Below are 18,717 nucleotides of genomic sequence, written 5' to 3' on the forward strand. Positions count from 1 at the left end.
AGTGTTATTTTTGCATTTTGAAGAAAAGGTATTGCTTATTTTTTTTTAAATAAACTAAATATTTTTCAAATGGAGAAAAAATATTCAGGTTTTACCTTAAAAGATCTATTGCACAGTAAAAAGTTAAATAAGTGGCTTGATATTTATTTTTAATCCATTGTATTTTATGTTTGAACTTTAAAAACGTTCTCCTGAAAAATCAAGTTTTTTGATTTATGACGTTCTTGAAAGGAGTGAGCGATATGTCACCACTGAAATCGAAATACAGAGAAACCTCTATCTATCGTTTTTAAACAGACCTATTGAAATAAACTGTGAATGCGGCAAAACAACGAATGCGGGATTAAGAGGTCAATACACAAGGAGATACAATCGAGTAAAGATACCGTCCTCCCAATCAATAACAGTACCTAAGTCAATAATGACAATGAGCCAACAGTATATATTCGGTTTTGCAAATAATATGAATGTTTTCAATCTTTCAAAGAGTGTGCATGCTTCTGAAAATGAAGGTACAGGTAGCGGGTCCTCTTCATCAATATTGACCTCTTCAGCTGTATTTATCAACTTTGGGTCACACAAGCTTTCGATAGTTTCTATCCCACACGTTAGAATATTGTCGTCGAATGTAACAAAATTGAAAAAATTTAAATGAATTAAAAAAAACTGACATAATATATCAAATATGCAGCGTAATTCAAACGATGAATGCGGTAAAATTGTGGATAGAGACGATCGATAAGATCTACTTTTGAATGAAATGAATTCGGGGTCGAAGAAATAAACGACACATCCGCGAAAACGATTATTCGAGGAACGATACATAAAGGTTTCACTGTAATTATAGGTTTGTAAAAAATTGTATTTCTTTAATTTACAATACATATTTATAAAAGTACATTGCTCATGACATGCAATCAAGATAACATGATTCGAAGGCATGACCTGGTGACGTCATATATGATAGAAGGACCTACAATCTGAGGACGAGGAGAGCTGACTCTAACAGTCTACAAATACGATAAGTTGGGACGGATCACGGAAGAAGAGTTCATAACATGCAATCAAATAAGACATGTCGAATGATGCGACCTAATTTCAGATTTCCACCTCCATTATCAATTTTGCTTCGTTATTTCATGAATTTATGTAACTAAAAATAAAATTAATATTGAATATTAAAACCTGGGAAGTGTCCTATTTGGGACATGTGCTCAGAGGAGAAAAGTACAAGCTACTGCAACTGATCATTAAGGGTAAAATCGTGGGTAGAAGAGGTGTCGAAAGAAGGCGGATCTCCTGGGTCCATAACACGAGTGGACATAATACATATATACAGGAGTACGGAGCGTCGAGGTGCTGTTTGAAATAGGGACATATTTTCACGAGTGATAGTCAACGTCGGGGGGACCCGATGACACATGAAAAGAAGAAGATGTAATCAAAGTTCAATAGCAATAATCAAAGTTCCTTTGACCAAAAGAGATATGTATTAGATGTTGTTTGATGTTTTCCGCAGATACTTTGTGGCACATAAAACGAAATAACTTTATAATTACATTTGGGATTTTTACGGAGTGTGTGGAAGTTTTTTGGTGAGAGTATTATAATGTTTTTAATGTTTTTGAATTAATATAAACCCTGATGATGACAAGGTTCTTGTTGAGACCGGTAGACCGTTAAGTGGTTACAACGAAGATATTTCATTTTATAAGGTTTTGTTTGATGTGTTTCTGCGTTTTAGATATTGTGGTTAATGTACGTTTCCATAAAGTGTGTTAATGGTGATTTTTGTACTTTGCTGGGAGGTGCTTCCTTGTGATATGTGAGAGTAATTCTTATTCATATGAAATTCTTACTCATATGATTGTATGAGTTGTATTTATTGAATATTTTCATTGTGTTCTGTGAATAAGTTAATCTCGGAACTGTAGTTTTATTTTCATTATTGATTGTTTCACTAGTGATTGTTATTGTCCGCATCCGTAGTGCAATGGTCAGCACGCTCGGCTACCGTTCTGGAGGTCCCGGGTTCGATAAATTCGATGCAGGGGGGGGGTGTCAAATAAAAAAAGGGATTTTTTCAGTCTGATATTTATTCAATATTACCCTGGACTGGTACCCGAAGCGGAGGGCTAATCACCTTTCCTTCAAGTCAACGATCAAGGTAACACTGCGTTTATATGATGCAGTGCCCTATGCACCATTGGGGTGCGAATAAGGGTTGGATTGATGAATGAATTGATTGTTAACAATAACAATATTTTATAATGCGTACATATATTACTCTTATCACCCCAACCAATCCCGTATTATAATGTGATACATCAGCGCATATCCCCAGAAAAGAAATCAAATCTCAATTGAACGTGACCCTGTTATCTTAATGATAATGATGGCGTGACGACTGCAGCTATAAAAACGTCTCTGTTATCATGTTTGCCATTTACCATAATAAAAGCTTTGCCGGCATTTGCTCTGCATTACTCTGCAATCTCTGCAATGATTTGCGAGTGAACAAAAGCAAAGCATCAAGTGCTAACGCTCTTCAATGCAAACAATAATTAGATGCTATTTCATATCAATATAAAATAAGTACCTACATGTCGCTCACTCCTTTCAACAACGTCATATATCAAAAATCGTCGATTTTCAGTTGTGCATGTTTTCGGAATGCCCATAAAATGTACTATATCCCAGCAAAGGCGGCATATTTTTAATTTAATATTTACCCGCTACAGGGCTGAAAGTGTTGTTTTTTGCATTTTGAAGAAAAGGTATTGTTAAATAATTTTTTAGAGCGACATGTAGGTACACATGTCGCTCACTCCTTTCAACAACGTCATATATCAAAAATCGTCAATTTTCAGTTGTGCATGTTTTCGGAATGCCCAGAAAATGTACTATATCCCAGCAAAGGCGGCATATTTTTAATTTAATATTTACCCGCTACAGGGCTGAAAGTGTTGTTTTTTGCATTTTGAAGAAAAGGTATTGTTAAATATTTTTTTTAAATATACTAAATATTTTTGAAGTGGAGAAAAAGATTCAGGTTTTACCTAAAAAGATCTGTTGCACAGTAAAAAGTTCAATAAGTGGGTTGATATTTATTTTTAAAACATTGTACCATGTTTTTAAACTTTAAAAACGATCTCCTGAAAAATCAAGTTTTTTGATATATGACGTTGTTAAAAGGAGTGAGCGAGGTATTCTCGAATGAAGGTATAAATATTTTTATGAATAAAAATGTTCGTTTGTTCAAAATCATAACTAACTAACCATCACACCGCTTCTCAGCAGGGATAGGCAGAGAGAATAGAACGCCACACCAATTTGTCTTTGCACACAATCTTCGCCTCTTCCACATTCATACATCTTTTCAAACATACACGTTAAATGTTCCAACTCCCGACCTTGAAAAATCATCAATCTCCTAAAATCATTCACCGATTGTTTTGAAATTTTGACAAGTAAAATCATATTTTTTTTCATGAATAAACAGTGTTTCTAAATGCAATGCCAGCTCCATCTGTTGAACGTCATAGTAACACTAACACGAAACATTACTCATGACAGATGGCATGCTTCTTGACAGCTGCTGCCATTTAGTATTTTCAATGTTTTCTATTGCATTGTTGTTTCGTTGACTATTAACTATTTTTTATTGCCTGACAAGCAATGTGAAATTATACATTTATATGTATGTATTAATATGTATTTGTTATGAAATGTGCGCTTCTGCGACGCGTTTGGAAATTAATTATCTTTAGTCAAACGTGTATTTATGAAAAAATGTGCACTGAAATCCAATTATTTTTTTCATTCTGTCAAATCTAAAATTTGCATGAAACGCAGCGTTGGAACGATCATTAAGCTATTAGCAACAGCGGGTTATATACCATATGTATATTATGAATATGTATTTAGCTTAGCGATCTTGGCTTGGGGTCTAAATAAAAGCATTTGAATGTCTTTATACTAGATTAATTAAGTATTTATTTAGCTGTCATTTTCAGTAAGTTGTTGTCAAGTCTAATTTTTAAATCAAACATCTTTCATATTACACAATGTAAACAAATGTAATGTGTTCATATTTATGGTAAACATTGCATATCCTTTACTGGTCCAATGTCGAATCTCATTCGACATCGATTTTTTCCTCTTAGGTCCCATGTCGGATGTTATTCGACATTTTTTTCATCATTTGTATTATTTATTTAAATTCCAAACTTACATTTTTGTCACTCGTATCTATTACAACAGTGTGTGGAGCAGAGGAGAACATGTTTCTTCCAATTGGAATGTAATTGTCTACCTAGATTTTTTTTTTAATTTTGGGGGACCGAAAAGGAATATACTGATTTACTGAAACAGAAAGAATTTTTAATTTTTTAATTTAATTTTTTTCAGATGGGTATCCGTAAGGCTAAAAAATATTTGAGAATATATAAATGCCTCCGCCTCCGTAGTGTAATGGTCAGCACGCTCGGCTACCGTTCTGGAGGTCCCGGGTTCGATTCCCAAGGGGGGTAAAATAAATATTATTACCCTGGACTGGTACCTGAAGCGGAGGGCTGATCACCTTTTCTTCATGTGTAAACGATAAAGATAACACTGCGTTTATATGAAGCAGTGCCCTATGCACCATTGGGGTGCGGATAAGGGTTTTATTATTATTATTATTACGGTGCATACAGGTATGCACATTAATTTGTCATTTTAATGCCTTAATTGAAACATATGTATAAAGTAGAACCTTTAATCCGTTAGCTTTGGGACTGGGAGTGTAGTCGGAGCGCAAAAAGATCGGTATAATCGGGAAACACAGAAAAATATATATTTACAGTTTAATAAATAATCTCTGATTTAAAAAATGACTGAATGTATTGTTCTCGACATTAAAAACATTGCAAAATACCGCACAAAACTGTTTTTATTATTGAGAAACCGCAAAACAATACTACATAAGTATACAATAAAAATTGAATTGAAATTTTTCTTTTTAGAAAAAAGTCAGTTCGAGCAAGGATCGTCAACTGAGGGCGGACGAGAAGGGTTTTGTATAATATTTTGTCCACGTACAATTTGTAGGTGTAAGTAAATGACGTAGGTATTTTGTAGAGAGAAACAAATAATGTATTATGTTTTAAATATTGAAAGCATTAACTTTGTGGATCATATTGATATATTATTTTGAGAAATAAAAAGACTTTGTTTTTTGATCCACTCACATTTTTATTAACCAACTAGTTTCGGCAACAACCTGTTGCCCTCTTCAGGGTTTAATTTATAATTCAGGATTTAAAAATATGTATTACTAATTCCAGTGAATTTGATTAAAATTTGATTACATTATTTATTTCGACAAATGAGTAATATTTGGTCTTCCAGGAGATTGATTTGAAAGATAATGAAATATTCATTAGCATAATATTAAAATTTTACAGGCATCTGATTATTTTTTCAGAATCCAGATACGTCATCTTATTTCTTCGTAGCGCGTTGGCGGGGTTTTTCTTCGCAACTCGCACATAACCGAATTACGAACAAAATATTTACCATTTTGCTACGTTCACTCCATCACTATATTACTATGACGTCATGACTCTTCGCATTCCCTTCCGTCGTAAAGTTTACAGATTTATAATATTGTCACTCAATAAAAGTATTCGAGATATAATGTATATAGAATAATTAATCTATTACCAATAAAACATCTTTTTGCTGAATGACTCACTATAAATTGCCAACCAAATTTGAATTTTCTAGATCGGGCCATATTATTGGCTGCGAGCCTTTGCGTAGCGGGGGCGCCAACGTTTCGGCGCCAGCCCGTACAGTGACTCATCGCATATTAGTAACCAATATCAAAAGGTAAAGGAATGCCATATACTTTTTAAACAAACCTTACAATTTGTTATAACTTTTTTACTACTGGCTTCAGACTGTTCATAAAATTGAAAGATCCAGATACTGAAACTCGTTCCCCGTTCACTGCTCTCGTCATTTTGTGATTCCGTCAAATTCCGTCATTCGCCGCAGCGCCTTCGTCGTGTTCGGTTGTGTCTGCATCTTAGCGACTATAATTTGAAGTTTCGAAATCATTGCAAAAACTAGTGACGCTTGACATTCTCAACTACTATTGACAAAACAATTTTTTAATCGTTATAATAACATAGACGTGGTAATCTGATTAGTGTCAAGTCATAAATAACATTTTTAGATCAATCCTGATTGATTGCAGTGGTTCAGTGAAACGTGGAATGCACCCAACTAACGGTTTTAAGATTCAGATTTAAGTGGGTTTTAGAAATCTAAATAAACTTTTGACAGTTTGGGGTTTCCCAAGACGTTCGAGACCTTATTTTCATCTTTGTCGAAAAGTAAGTTTCATTATGTTATGTTAATTTTGTTGTGTTGTTTGCTTCGTCAACTTTCACCGATGTTTGTTGTGGTTTGCAAAGAGAAAAGAAACTGGTATTTTTTTATTGGGTGGCTGAATGCACCTTTACACTTTATTTATATTTTAATAAGCAATTACACATTAATTCATTCACGATTAATAAAATACCTTTTTCATTTATGAATCATCCAGTAGGTTCTTATGGATTATGGTAAAGATTATTATTAGTCATATTTTTCCGTGGATGTTTATTTAATAAATAATGTTTTTATTAAATACAGTAATTTTTCTAGCGATATTGGTACATGAACATATACTTACCTACTTTATATTATCTCTTATAAAGTATAATAATTAATATTATTAAAAAATAAATATGTATGCACTAAATATGAATCACTTAAAAATAAGTAATGTAGAAAAATATTTGATAATATAAAAAAATAATAACATTGCTTAGTATTTTAAATAAAACCTTTGAATTTTCATAATTTATTAGATAAAATTCATAAAATGACATAAGTGATTTTTTAAAAAAATTATATAATGTAAAACTTTTTCTACTTTTAATTTATTCACGAGATACAAATTTATTCCTACATACTTATTTATGTAAGAAAATGGAATTAATAACACTTTTTAACATTTATTTTTATTTTATGTTATGACAAATAATTTTTCTCCCAGTGTCATAATTATATATTTAATTAGTCTTTCTACAAAGATAATAAATTTGAGAGAATTATTAATGTATCATTTTTTTAATTTGTCAGTTATTTTATAAAAGCAACTCATTTGTACATATAAAAATATTTGTTGTTAAATTCACGTATTTTCTGGTTATTAAAAAAAAATCTTTGAACTCACAATCCACAGTTTTGGAGTATTGCACTTTCTCACATCCTACCATAGGTACAGAATGTAAACAAACACCTCACTTTCTCTGTTCTGCTCTCCTAGTTGTGATTAGCGGTTGACGCGGATATTTTATGAGCTGTCAAAGTATTTCTAAAATAAAGGACTCAAAACGCTTCAAACTTGCCCTGCAAAGTCCCTACTCACATCACAAAAACATCCTCATTTTTATTGTGATTTACGGATTACGCCAAAAGTTGTCCTATGTATATGAAAATATCTTGACAGCTCCTCAAATGTCCCCTGCAAAGTCCATTATAGTTCTCCATTAGAGTACATGTTTAACCCTGATGATGATAAGGTTCTTGTTGAAACTGGTTGGAGAAAAAAATTGGTTCAAAACAAAGTTGTTTTATTGCATAAAGTTTATAAAAAGTGCTACAAAGTATCTGCGAAAAGCATTCAAGACATTATAGTTCTAGTTTCCACCAGTTTAAAGTGTAAACTTGCTTTTACATACATCATATTCCTGTTGCAGAGTGTAAATATAAATATTTTTTAATTGCCTGCCTAACTAGAGTTAACGCATTCTAAGACAAGTAAAACCTGTGTCTTTGTTAGTGCGGATATGCATGTTAACTGTAAAAACCAATGATATACATAGTATTATATATTTGTGTGGCACCAGGTTTTCACAACTGCCCAGTTAGTCAGTCTGACTGACTAATCCGAGAGTCTGACGGTCTGATTCACAGATATTTCTAAGACTGACTAAAACAGTACTTTTAGTATTGTAAATTAGTAAAAAAAATAGTTGTAACGTCTGAGATGTTTTACATTGTGGTATAAGGAGATGAGCCTATTCACAGTAGATTAATTAATCATGCCTTTGTTTTTTGATGAATTTTTTCGTACAACAGTTGATATCAATCTAAGGAAAATAAACAATTAAATCAATACTTATTTCTAAACTTGACATGAGAGGAAGAAATTAATATATCATTTTACGATACTGCTTGTCTATATAAATTAGATCAATTCCCAATAAAGCTACCATATTATGCAATCAAAATATTTCTCTTTATCATTTGATGGTCACTTTGAATTATTATATGTAAATAATAAGTTTTGCAAATTGAAATCTTTTGATTTTACATGTTATTGAATCTGTTTTAAATGTTTTTTTAAGTATGTAGTAATTTTTTTTTGTTTATCTCTAGGAAAAGTTAATGGTGATAGAGTTATGGGAGTTTTTGGTACATAGTATGTATTTTCAGAACTTGATGATGAAATTTTTCCTGAAAAAATATCATGTAGATAATTATTTTTAAAAACAAATTGTTTCTAAGTTTAATCAACGTGACTTATTAATTTCTTATCACATAATCCCAGAGGCAAGTTTTTTTGTAGTAATGTACTGTTTATCTTTCTTTGTTTTGATATTTCTTAATGGAATTCCGACACAATGTTATTTATCTGTGCGATTATATAAATAAGATTTAATAAAATGCACATGTTTATCAACCAATGAATGCTTTCACTCAAGTATGGGCGATGATATTGTTTTACAATTTAATATTCTTCTTTTTAACAACCACTAGTAAAGTATTTCATTTAACAATTGCTACTCACTCCAGCACATATCAGTTCTAGGCTCAATATGGAAGTTATAAAAATGTATTATTTTCTTCCAGTTCATCCATTCGGAACGGAAGAAATGTCCCTGACAAGTCTGCACCCAACTGAATTGAGCACATCTCGGGACAGGTAAAACATTTATTATTTACATTACCAAACAATACAATAATTACTGAACAGTATTATTTAAACAAGTAAATAAGTACGTATCTACCTAATACTTATTCCATGGTCAAAACTGTTTACACTGGGTACTATTAATCATTGAGAAATTGCATATACTGTTGTGTGCATACAATAAACATATTATCAACATTATGAGTTATACGTCATCGCCGTTCTATTTCTCTAAGAATACACTATAATTCTTTTGATGTCTTATAAAGACTATGTTTTTTTGTGTGTACACATCGCAAATTCATTTGTTATATTTATTTAAACTTCATGTACAGAACAGAAATAAGTACATTGGCGGGCTTATTGCTAAAAAGCAATATCTTCCAACCAACCTAAAACAGACTAGTTATATTGGTCAAAACGTTTGATACCATATATAGCTGTTTGCAATCAGAGGGTAGATAATACTTGAACATTAAAAAAACATAAATTACAAATTAATTATAGTTAGGAAGGCAAAGGAAAAGGGGAGTTTAGGGAAGGAGGTAGAGGGAAAAACTAAGGGAGGAGGATTTGATAGATAGTTATGTCTCAGATGTTTCTTAAAAGGAGAAAAGGTGCATTTTTTTACAAGGAGAGGTAATTCATTCCATAGTCATTATATGTAGTTGTTTTTAAAATATGTTATGATATATATGTATACTGGAACTATGATTTGGTATAATTTGTATGATATTTGGTAGCCAGTATTCTCCTTATAGCCACTTGGTAACAGATTTCTCTTTATAGCCATTTGGTAAAAAGTGGTTGTCAGAGATTATGCCATGAGAGTATATCATATTTTAGTTACTTTGTGCAATTCATTACTAGCACAAATGAAAATAAATGGTATTTCTTACTGCGGCTGCTCTTGTGTGATGTCTAAGTTATGCACAGTTTTTTCTTTTCTTTCTGCCCGTTAGAATAACAATTTGTTTAGAGAGGTACTGTTAGGAAAGTCACTATACATTTGAGAGTTATTAAGTACCTACTTACTCATAACTACCTTGTGATGATAAACGTGTCACTGACATGGTTTTAATATTCAAGGAGTACAATTGCAATTGAAAAGCGACATGTGATATGCTAAATGCATAGTGGATAAGTGAGTTTAGTTAAATTCATTTTAGTAAAAAAAAAACAAAAAACATGCATGTGCCATTAGTATTTTTTTGGTTTGTTATAATATAAAGTAAGTAATGTTTTGAATAAAAATATAATATATAATATACTTTAATTCATTATTTACCACATACCTGATTGGTATAAATATTATACTTATATGTTAAAAATAAAAAAAAGGAAAACAGTAATCAAATTTTAACAATTCAAACAACAAAAATCTAATTTTGTAGTTGAAGTGTTAAAAAATACTATTTGTAAACAATTAAACATTTGAATATACCACTTTAATGAGTTTTATTTATATATATATGACTAATTATTAAGTTTTAATTTTAACCAGAAGATGACGGCTGTCCAAATTTAAAACACAGTAAGGGACATTTTTTTTTGTGTTAGTTTTTTTTTTGCATTTATGGGCTAAGTAGACTCCATTTAGTCCAAAAATGCAAAAAAAACGTACTACAAAAAAAATGTCCCTTACTGTGTTTTAAATTTGGACAGCCGATGAAATCATCTGTAAATTTTCGAAACTAGTCGTATATATAAATAAAACTCATTAAAGTGGTATATTCTAATGTTAAATTTTTTTAAAATAATCAATATGTCATTCCAGAGTTAATTCCGAATCAATAAAGAATTAAAAAAAATACTTATTTTAATTTAATTTAATTTACAAACAATAACAAAAATTATAAAAAACACCCCCTTTAAATATTCCCAGAAAAATGAAAAATGAACTAACTTTAATTCAGTGTCAGTGTTTTTATAATTATATAATCCTATTTTCTAATCCTATTTTCTAATTTTCTAATTTTACTCCTTTAGATTTTACTTTTCTTTTAGTTAAACTCTCTATTTGCTTTCTTTTTATAATTATTATTTCATATTATTTCAGTCTTACCACTTTTATATTATCATTAAAATATATATAAAGCTGTATTATAAAAAGAATAAGCATACCCTGCCTACCTCAGAACAGGTATCTCCAAATACCTAGTGAGGATAGACAGTGTCCAATAAAAAAAAAAAAAAATATATGTATATATATAAATATGTATAACTTAAGTACAAAATTATATTAAATAATAAACGCTGTTCTGCAGCACTGAACCTGAATTAATCTAACAATTAATTTAGCAATGTTTTTTTTTATTGTGCTCTTGATATTATTTATTCATAAATATTTTGTCCTTACAAATACAATAATATGTAAAGTTTTGTCAATTTTATTTTCATTATTTATTATTTTGATTAAAATGCTCACTTGCATTTGCATTTAGTATACACAATGGTTGTTATATCATTACTATCCTAATGTTGTGTTATTATTACGGATACAACTAACATAATAAAATTCAGTTCCTTAAATAACGACTGCATTCACATTGTATTAAATCTAAGCAATTCAACCTGCTTTCAAGGACTTATGTTGATGAGATGCAATTATGTATATACTTAGTTTGTCTGACATAACTCAATGTATGTTTCATTTTTTACTTTCATATACTTGCACAAGGTGGCACAGAATTAATCACTCTATGGGAAGATGTTATAATTTTTGCAAATGACTTCGTATGTCAATTATATTTAACATTTGTGACCTAAACAGCTCGGCTGTCCAAATTCAAAACACAGTAAGAGACATTTTTTTGTAGTATGTTTTTTTTTGCATTTTTGGACTAAGTAGATGCTACTTAGTCCAAAAATGGAAAAAAAAACGTACTACAAAAAGAATGTCCCTTACTGTGTTTTAAGTTTGGACAGCTGAGCTGTAGTATACAAACAAATTTAGGTAGGCTCAAAATTAATCATCGAATTTTATTTTTGAATAATTTTTAAATAAAAATATTAATAAAACCCTTATCCGCACCCCAATGGTGCATAGGGCACTGCGTCATATAAACGCAGTGTTATCTTGATCGTTTTACACATGAAGGAAAGGTGATCAGCCCTCCGCTTCAGGTACCAGTCTAGGGTAATATTAAATAAATATTACAGTGAAAAAAATCACATATATTTATTTTACCCCCCTTGGGAATCGAACCCGTGACCTCCAGAACGGTAGCCGAGCGTGCTGACCATTACACTACGGAGGCGGACAAAACAAAAAATAACTAAATTAAAAAAAAAGATTTTGAGTAATGGAAATCTTAATATGGACCATTATGATTTTTTTCGTTAAGTGGAAAAGATGATATCCGTCAAGTAGCTGCCGCCAGTGTTGATACATATTTGTGCCATCTGTAAGATGCATATCCTACAGATACAATTTAAACTATTTTACTTTTGAAAAAATATAAATGAAATGATATATTTTGTAACTAAAACAATGGACTACTCAATGCATTCCAGATTTGTTAGCAACAATGTGAATAACAACAAAATAATGTCATGTTTCCAATGGATATGGCGCTCACTCCTTTCAACAACGTCATATATCAAAAAACATAAATTTTTGTTTGTGCATGTTTTTGGAATGCCTAAAAAATGTACTATATCCCAGAAAAAGCGGCATATTTTTAACTTAATATTTACCCGCTACAGGGCAAAAAATGTTGTTTTTGCATTTTGATGAAAAAAGTATTGTTTAAATATTTTCTTAAATATACTTAATATTTTTCAAATGGAGAAAAAACATTCAGGTTTTACCTAAAAAGTTCTGTTGCACAGTAAAAACTTCAATAAGTGGCTTGATATTTATTTTTAATACATTTCATTATATTTTTAAACTTTAAAAACGATCTCCTGAAAGTTTTTTGATATATGACATTGTTGAAAGGAGTGAGCGATGTACCCAGCAGAAGGTTAAACAAGGGTCGAATATAGATTTTAAATCATTTAAGTAATAGTTGATTACTTTTTTTTTTAAATTTAACACTTGCGTTATACCAATTAATCAGTTTTATTTCATAACATACGACTAGTTTCGAAAACAAACAGACATTTTCATCTACATGTAAAAAGTAAAACTAACACAATTTTTTTTATGATCTTCGGTTATCCGACCTACCGGAACAATGCCCCTTTCCTTTATGTGAGTATGTACCTACAGTAAAACATGTTTTATTACTTTGCCATAAATGCATTTTGATGATTTAGTTCGTTGCATTCAGTTACGTTGTATGTACATATTTGAAAAATTTTCAATGTGCAAATAAAATTAACACATTTTTTCGTTTTAATAATTTTCTGTGTTACCGACCTTTTCGCTTCTCAGTTTAGGTTGGATAATTGAGACTCTACTGTATATATATATTTAGAGGTTGATAGGGTAATAAATCACTAAGTTGTATTATACAAGTGTTTAATTTAAAAGAAATCAACATGTCATTCCACAAAGTTAATGCCTAATCTATAAATAATATAAGTAATGGTTCATTATGGTTTTAAAAAAATTATCTTGTCTTTGCAGGTTGACTCCTCACAGCCCGCTAACTGCCTCCATGGAGAATCTGCCAGTGGTGCATGCCGAGGCGGCGCTGACCATCGAGGAGTTGCGCGCGCAGCTGAACACGTGCTTCACGTGCGGTGTGAGCTGGACGCACGAGCACGTGTCCCTGGACTGCCCCGAGTGCGGCGGCTACGCGCTGCAACGCCCCTGCCCGCTCTGCCAACACTGCGGAGAAATGTGGGAACGTGACAGGCCTGTGGTGAGCATAGTTGGCATTTATATAAAATTGAAGCGTAAATATATGGAGAAGAGGGAGAAGATCACAGACAGAACCGTATCGTATGTTAAGGCCTCATGCGCAATAATAGAATTCATAAAGCATCCGGCTGCGCTGAGAGCCGGTCGTCACCTCACGCCTGACATTTTTTTTTTAAAGAATATATGTTGTTTTTTTTGGGTTTTTAGAATATATATTGCAAAAATATGTTTATGATTTTTTTAAGCTCATTGCCTTTCAATAACTTTTTTAATCTCTAAACCGTATTTTTATTTTGAGAGAAAAACCTCTTTTTTCCATACAAAAATGGTATTTTAAGAAAAAAATTATTCATTACCGTTCAATAACTTTTTTCATCTCTAAACCATATTTTTATTTCGAGAGAAAAACCTCTTTTTTCAATACAAAAACAGTATTTTAAGAAAAAAATTAATTCATTACTGTTCAATAACTTTTTTCATCTCTAAACCATATTTTTATTTTGAGAGAAAACCTCTTTTTTCAATACAAAAACGGTATTTTAAGAAAAAAAAATAATTCATTACCATTCAATAACATTTTTCACATCCAAACCATATTTTTATTTTGAGAGAAAAACCTCTTTTTTCAATACAAAAACAATGTTTTAAGAAAAAAATGATTACGTCAAATGTTACCTGCATCAAAAAGGAAATTAAGTTACAATTTAACATATGTTAGACCTCAATCTTTTTTGATAAATGGGTAATCAGCCTCAAGATCACATTTGCAAAGATTTCAGGTATTGAAAGTGTAATTATAAAAGAAAGAAATTATATTGCCTCCTATCGTAATTACACACTTAAAAATTAAATTTAGGTAAATGAGCACAGGATAATAAAATTGTAAAAAGTAATTCAATTGATTTAATGGATTTTTAATAATGTTTGCGTAATTTTGTTATTGATCTTTGATCTTACTGACACCATTTTAATGAAATATTTATTGATTATATTCATTTTTATTTGTAACATCTTATATATATTATGTATATGTGAAATATTTTTTTTTAAAGATTGCAAAATAATATATATTGCAAGGGAAATGCATATCATACTTTCATAAAAACTTGAGAAAGTGGCTCCATTCGTAGAACCAAATAATTGTTTAAAATTACATTAAATAATATTGAAATTGCCACAGTTAGTCAAATTCTACCGTTTGTTGGCACGATAAGGAGAATAAGATTTTTTTGTTGCTACTTTTTTTACAACTTTATATGAATTTGTTTTTGAACACACTAAGGATGGGTGTTACGCCTGCCGACCACTGGCAACGGGGTTACATAAAGTTAAGACCTTAACAAAGAGATTTGGACATAATATTCATATAAAAACATTAAATATGTAATTCCTTCTTTTCTGACATTAAAATGAGGCCGGTGCAGAAGGTAAAAATGCCCTCCTTGTGCTTAAGCATCAATCGACCGAACGGATAGAAATACCCTTCCCGTCCTTAGTGTGTTAAGTGGGTTTCCGAAGGGTACATGTTACGGCTTTTGCATAATAATGATTAAGATATTTCTCAAGTCGGAGCCAATAAAAAGACATTTTGAGATAGTGAATATCCTCATCAAGTTTTTGAAATAATCCAATGAGTTGAAAGCTTTCTGAATTTTGGAGCTAATAGGTTCCCCCACCACTCGCACTCTGGATTAGCTTGTCTATTTGCCTATCGTAAACACACGTTCCTATCCAGTTAGTAGGACAGTCTATTGCTGGTCGCGTGCTCATCTGTCATCTGTCACCAGAGATTAGTGAATAGGCAATCCCAAAATAACAGACCTACTCAACTAGGTAAAAAAGTCAACTCGACAGCATTCGTAACATCAGACAAAATATTAAGTTCAAAAATTATTTGCAATATCAAACGTCACTGTCAAAAATTCTTCTACTGACCCTTATATGCATCCGATGGTGCATAAGGCACTGCACCAAATTGATGCAATGTTTATTTAATCATTTATTAATTATTAACCATTTTTTTATTATTTTCAGTCGCACGCGTTTGGCAAGGCCAGTTGGGTGGGCGTCTGTCCTCTGTCGGAGTGCTCGCGCGGCACGCAGTCGTACCCGGCGCTCCGCGCGCCCCCCGCCGCCGCCGCCCCCGCTGGCCCCCCCGTCCCCTCAGCCCCGCTGTGCTCCGCCGCCGCGCGCCTGGCGCACGACCTGTGCCAGCGCCTCGAGAAGCTCTCCGCCCAGGAGCGGCCCTCGTGACGCCACCTCAGCTTCTAGCTCGCTCCCGTTGACGGCTGACCAGCTCCAGAAGCCTTGGCCTCTTACGGGCGACACTTCGATATTACAATATACTCTAAGAGCAGCTTGTTGATTAGACCTTAAATTGCCCTGTACTGCCGAAACATTTATCTTCAAGTGCAAATTTTGCGAGACATTCTCGAAAGATGTATTTACATTTTTTTCGTTGAAATACCTTTCTCTTTTAAATTTTTTGGTAATATATCCAAATTTAAACATGGTTATTGGATTGAATTATACTTTTACTTACATATATACATATGATGTGACGTGTTTCATCTTATTAAGACATTATTTTTTATAATGAAGTGTTTGATATCTTAATAAGACGAAACACGTCACATATTGTCATATATCGCTCACTCCTTTCAAGAACGTCATAAATAAAAAAACTTGGTTTTTCAGGAGAACGTTTTTAAAGTTTAAAAATATAATACAATGTTTTAAAAATAAATATCAAGCCACTTTTGAACTTTTTACTGTGCAATAGATCTTTTTTGGTAAAACCTGAAGGTTTTTTCTCCATTTCAAAAATATTTAATATATTTCACAAAAATAATTAAACAATGCCTTTTCTTCAAAATGAAAAAACAACACTTTCTGCCCTGTAGCGGGTAAATATTAAGTTTAAAATATGCCGTTTTTGCCGGGATATAGTACATTTTCTGGGCATTCCGAAAACATGCATAGCTAAAAATTGGCAATTTTTGATTTATGACGTTCTTGAAAGGAGTAGGCGATATATGTAAATAAAAGTAGAATTCTGGAATTTTGGATATATTATATATAAATGCAGTTGCCAGCGGTCCGCAGGCGTAAAAAACACCCGTCCAAAATGTGTCGCAAAAACCTAATGGCGTATTATATTTTTTGCAAAATACAGGCTTTTAACACTTTTTTATACAATTTTAGTAAACTAAGTTAAATGTTTTGAGAAGATCTTGCAAAATTTGGCCAAATTCATTTAAAGTTGATGATTTGACTCGGCCAGCCTGGCATGCCATGATTGTTATTTTCTTTTTACTAATATAATATAATCTGATATAGTGACGATATTGTTTTTTTGCAAATCAATACATTCTTGAATCGTAAAAAATTCATTATTACAAGGAAAATATCATCAATTTTTTTATTTGATGAATAACAAACAAAGACTGTATCCTGACAATTATGTAATAACAAAATTAGTTTAATAATAAATAATAAAACCCTTATCCGCACCCAAATGGTGCATAGGGCACTGTGTCATATAAACGCAGTGTTATCTTGATAGTTTTTACACATGAAGGAAAGGTGATCAGCCCTCCGCTTCAGGTACCAGTCCAGTGTATTGAATAAATATTTCAGTGAAAAAATCACTTATATTTATTTTACCCCCCTTGGGAATCGAACCCGGGACCTCCAGAACGGTAGCCGAGCGTGCTGACCATTAAACTACGGAGGCGGACACTCATTTAGACACAAATTAGTTTAACTCATAAAAATTGTTCTTGCTGATGTGTAGCATTATATAACTGTTTTAAATCAGAAATAAGTAACAAAACAAAAAAAAAACAATTTTCATCAATTCCTTATCAATACAAATACTACATCGGCATGCTGAGGTTGGGATACTGAGTGTGTAAGCACTCTCTCAATTGCTCGCAAAGGTTAATCAATGGGTGGACAAAATATTTTCAATATTAGTTATGTAAGTCTTATCGAGCTGGACTCGATATACACATTACTGCATTTTATATTTGCATAATTTTTCACCTTCTAGATGTCATGAAGTTTAAATTCATTTTTATTTATGCAAACAGCTTAGAACAATTGCTAAATTAATTTTATCCTCAATAAATTATTTAACCAATAAAGAATAAGTGAACCAAGTATTTGATTTTATTCACACAAACATACATATACCTGTTCATATAATTTTATTGGCTATTTAAAATAAATGCTCAATTTTGTTAAAATTTCAACTAAAATAAAATTGACAATATGCATAAATATAAACTATGGTCAAAATAACATAATAACAAATAGCCAGTTTAAATATGTATACATACCTACTACCTATGTAAATTTCTATGCAATAAATCTCAAAAATTATCCCCAAAAATTCTATAGACAGCTTTAAACTTTTTTTTTTACATAAGCTAATGAATTATAGGTGCAATAGAATTTATAATTTGTTATATTTTAATTTAATAGTTATGTTATATAATTCTTTACTTTAGGTACTTTAACCATAAAATAATTGAATAAATAAATAAAATTATTTTAAATGTGTTTTTTGTTATTCAATACCTATACATATATGTATACCAGCGGCAAATTGTTCAATGTTCACAACCTTGGAAGCTACTTTATGATAATTTGCATAACTTTTTTTGCGCATATGTATATGCAAAGCTTAGCATATTGTGTCATATCCCTTAGCAATGCATTTTGGGGAGCATTTCCTTGTTAAGACTTATTTCTCGTTGGAATATCCGCCTTACATGCAGATAGCACAGATTTTCAAAATTTTCTTTATAAATATTTTTTCCCATTAATTATTGCGCATGGTTGACCAGATACTGATCGAGACTCAACTGGCAACCTGGCAACTGTA

At 31.5% G+C, this 18,717-nt stretch overlaps 1 protein-coding gene across 1 annotated transcript; it reads left to right on the top strand.

Annotated features, from left to right (window-relative positions):
* The first annotated feature begins 6,031 nt into the window (after nucleotides 1-6,031).
* LOC148300453 (protein pinocchio-like) lies at nucleotides 6,032-18,388 on the top strand. Its single transcript, XM_088274793.1, has 4 exons — nucleotides 6,032-6,383; nucleotides 8,953-9,025; nucleotides 13,590-13,827; nucleotides 15,861-18,388. The coding sequence occupies exons 2-4, from the start codon at nucleotides 8,976-8,978 to the stop codon at nucleotides 16,077-16,079; spliced, it is 507 nt and encodes a 168-aa protein (XP_088130919.1). The 5' UTR covers nucleotides 6,032-6,383; nucleotides 8,953-8,975; the 3' UTR covers nucleotides 16,080-18,388.
* The last annotated feature ends 329 nt before the right edge of the window (nucleotides 18,389-18,717 follow it).

This window comes from Brachycentrus maculatus, unplaced genomic scaffold (assembly GCF_059751285.1).
Source record: "Brachycentrus maculatus isolate JH-2025_06_01 unplaced genomic scaffold, ASM5975128v1 h1tg000714l, whole genome shotgun sequence".
In the NCBI taxonomy this organism is placed as follows: Eukaryota; Metazoa; Arthropoda; class Insecta; order Trichoptera; family Brachycentridae; genus Brachycentrus; species Brachycentrus maculatus.

Bases quoted from the DNA above. Each gene is read 5' to 3' on its own strand.
- LOC148300453 (XM_088274793.1), top strand. From the start codon at position 8,976: ATGTCCCTGACAAGTCTGCACCCAACTGAATTGAGCACATCTCGGGAC. The intron at 9,026-13,589 runs GTAAAACATTTA...TTGTCTTTGCAG, and splicing joins TTGAGCACATCTCGGGACAG to GTTGACTCCTCACAGCCCGC. The intron at 13,828-15,860 runs GTGAGCATAGTT...TATTATTTTCAG, and splicing joins GGGAACGTGACAGGCCTGTG to TCGCACGCGTTTGGCAAGGC.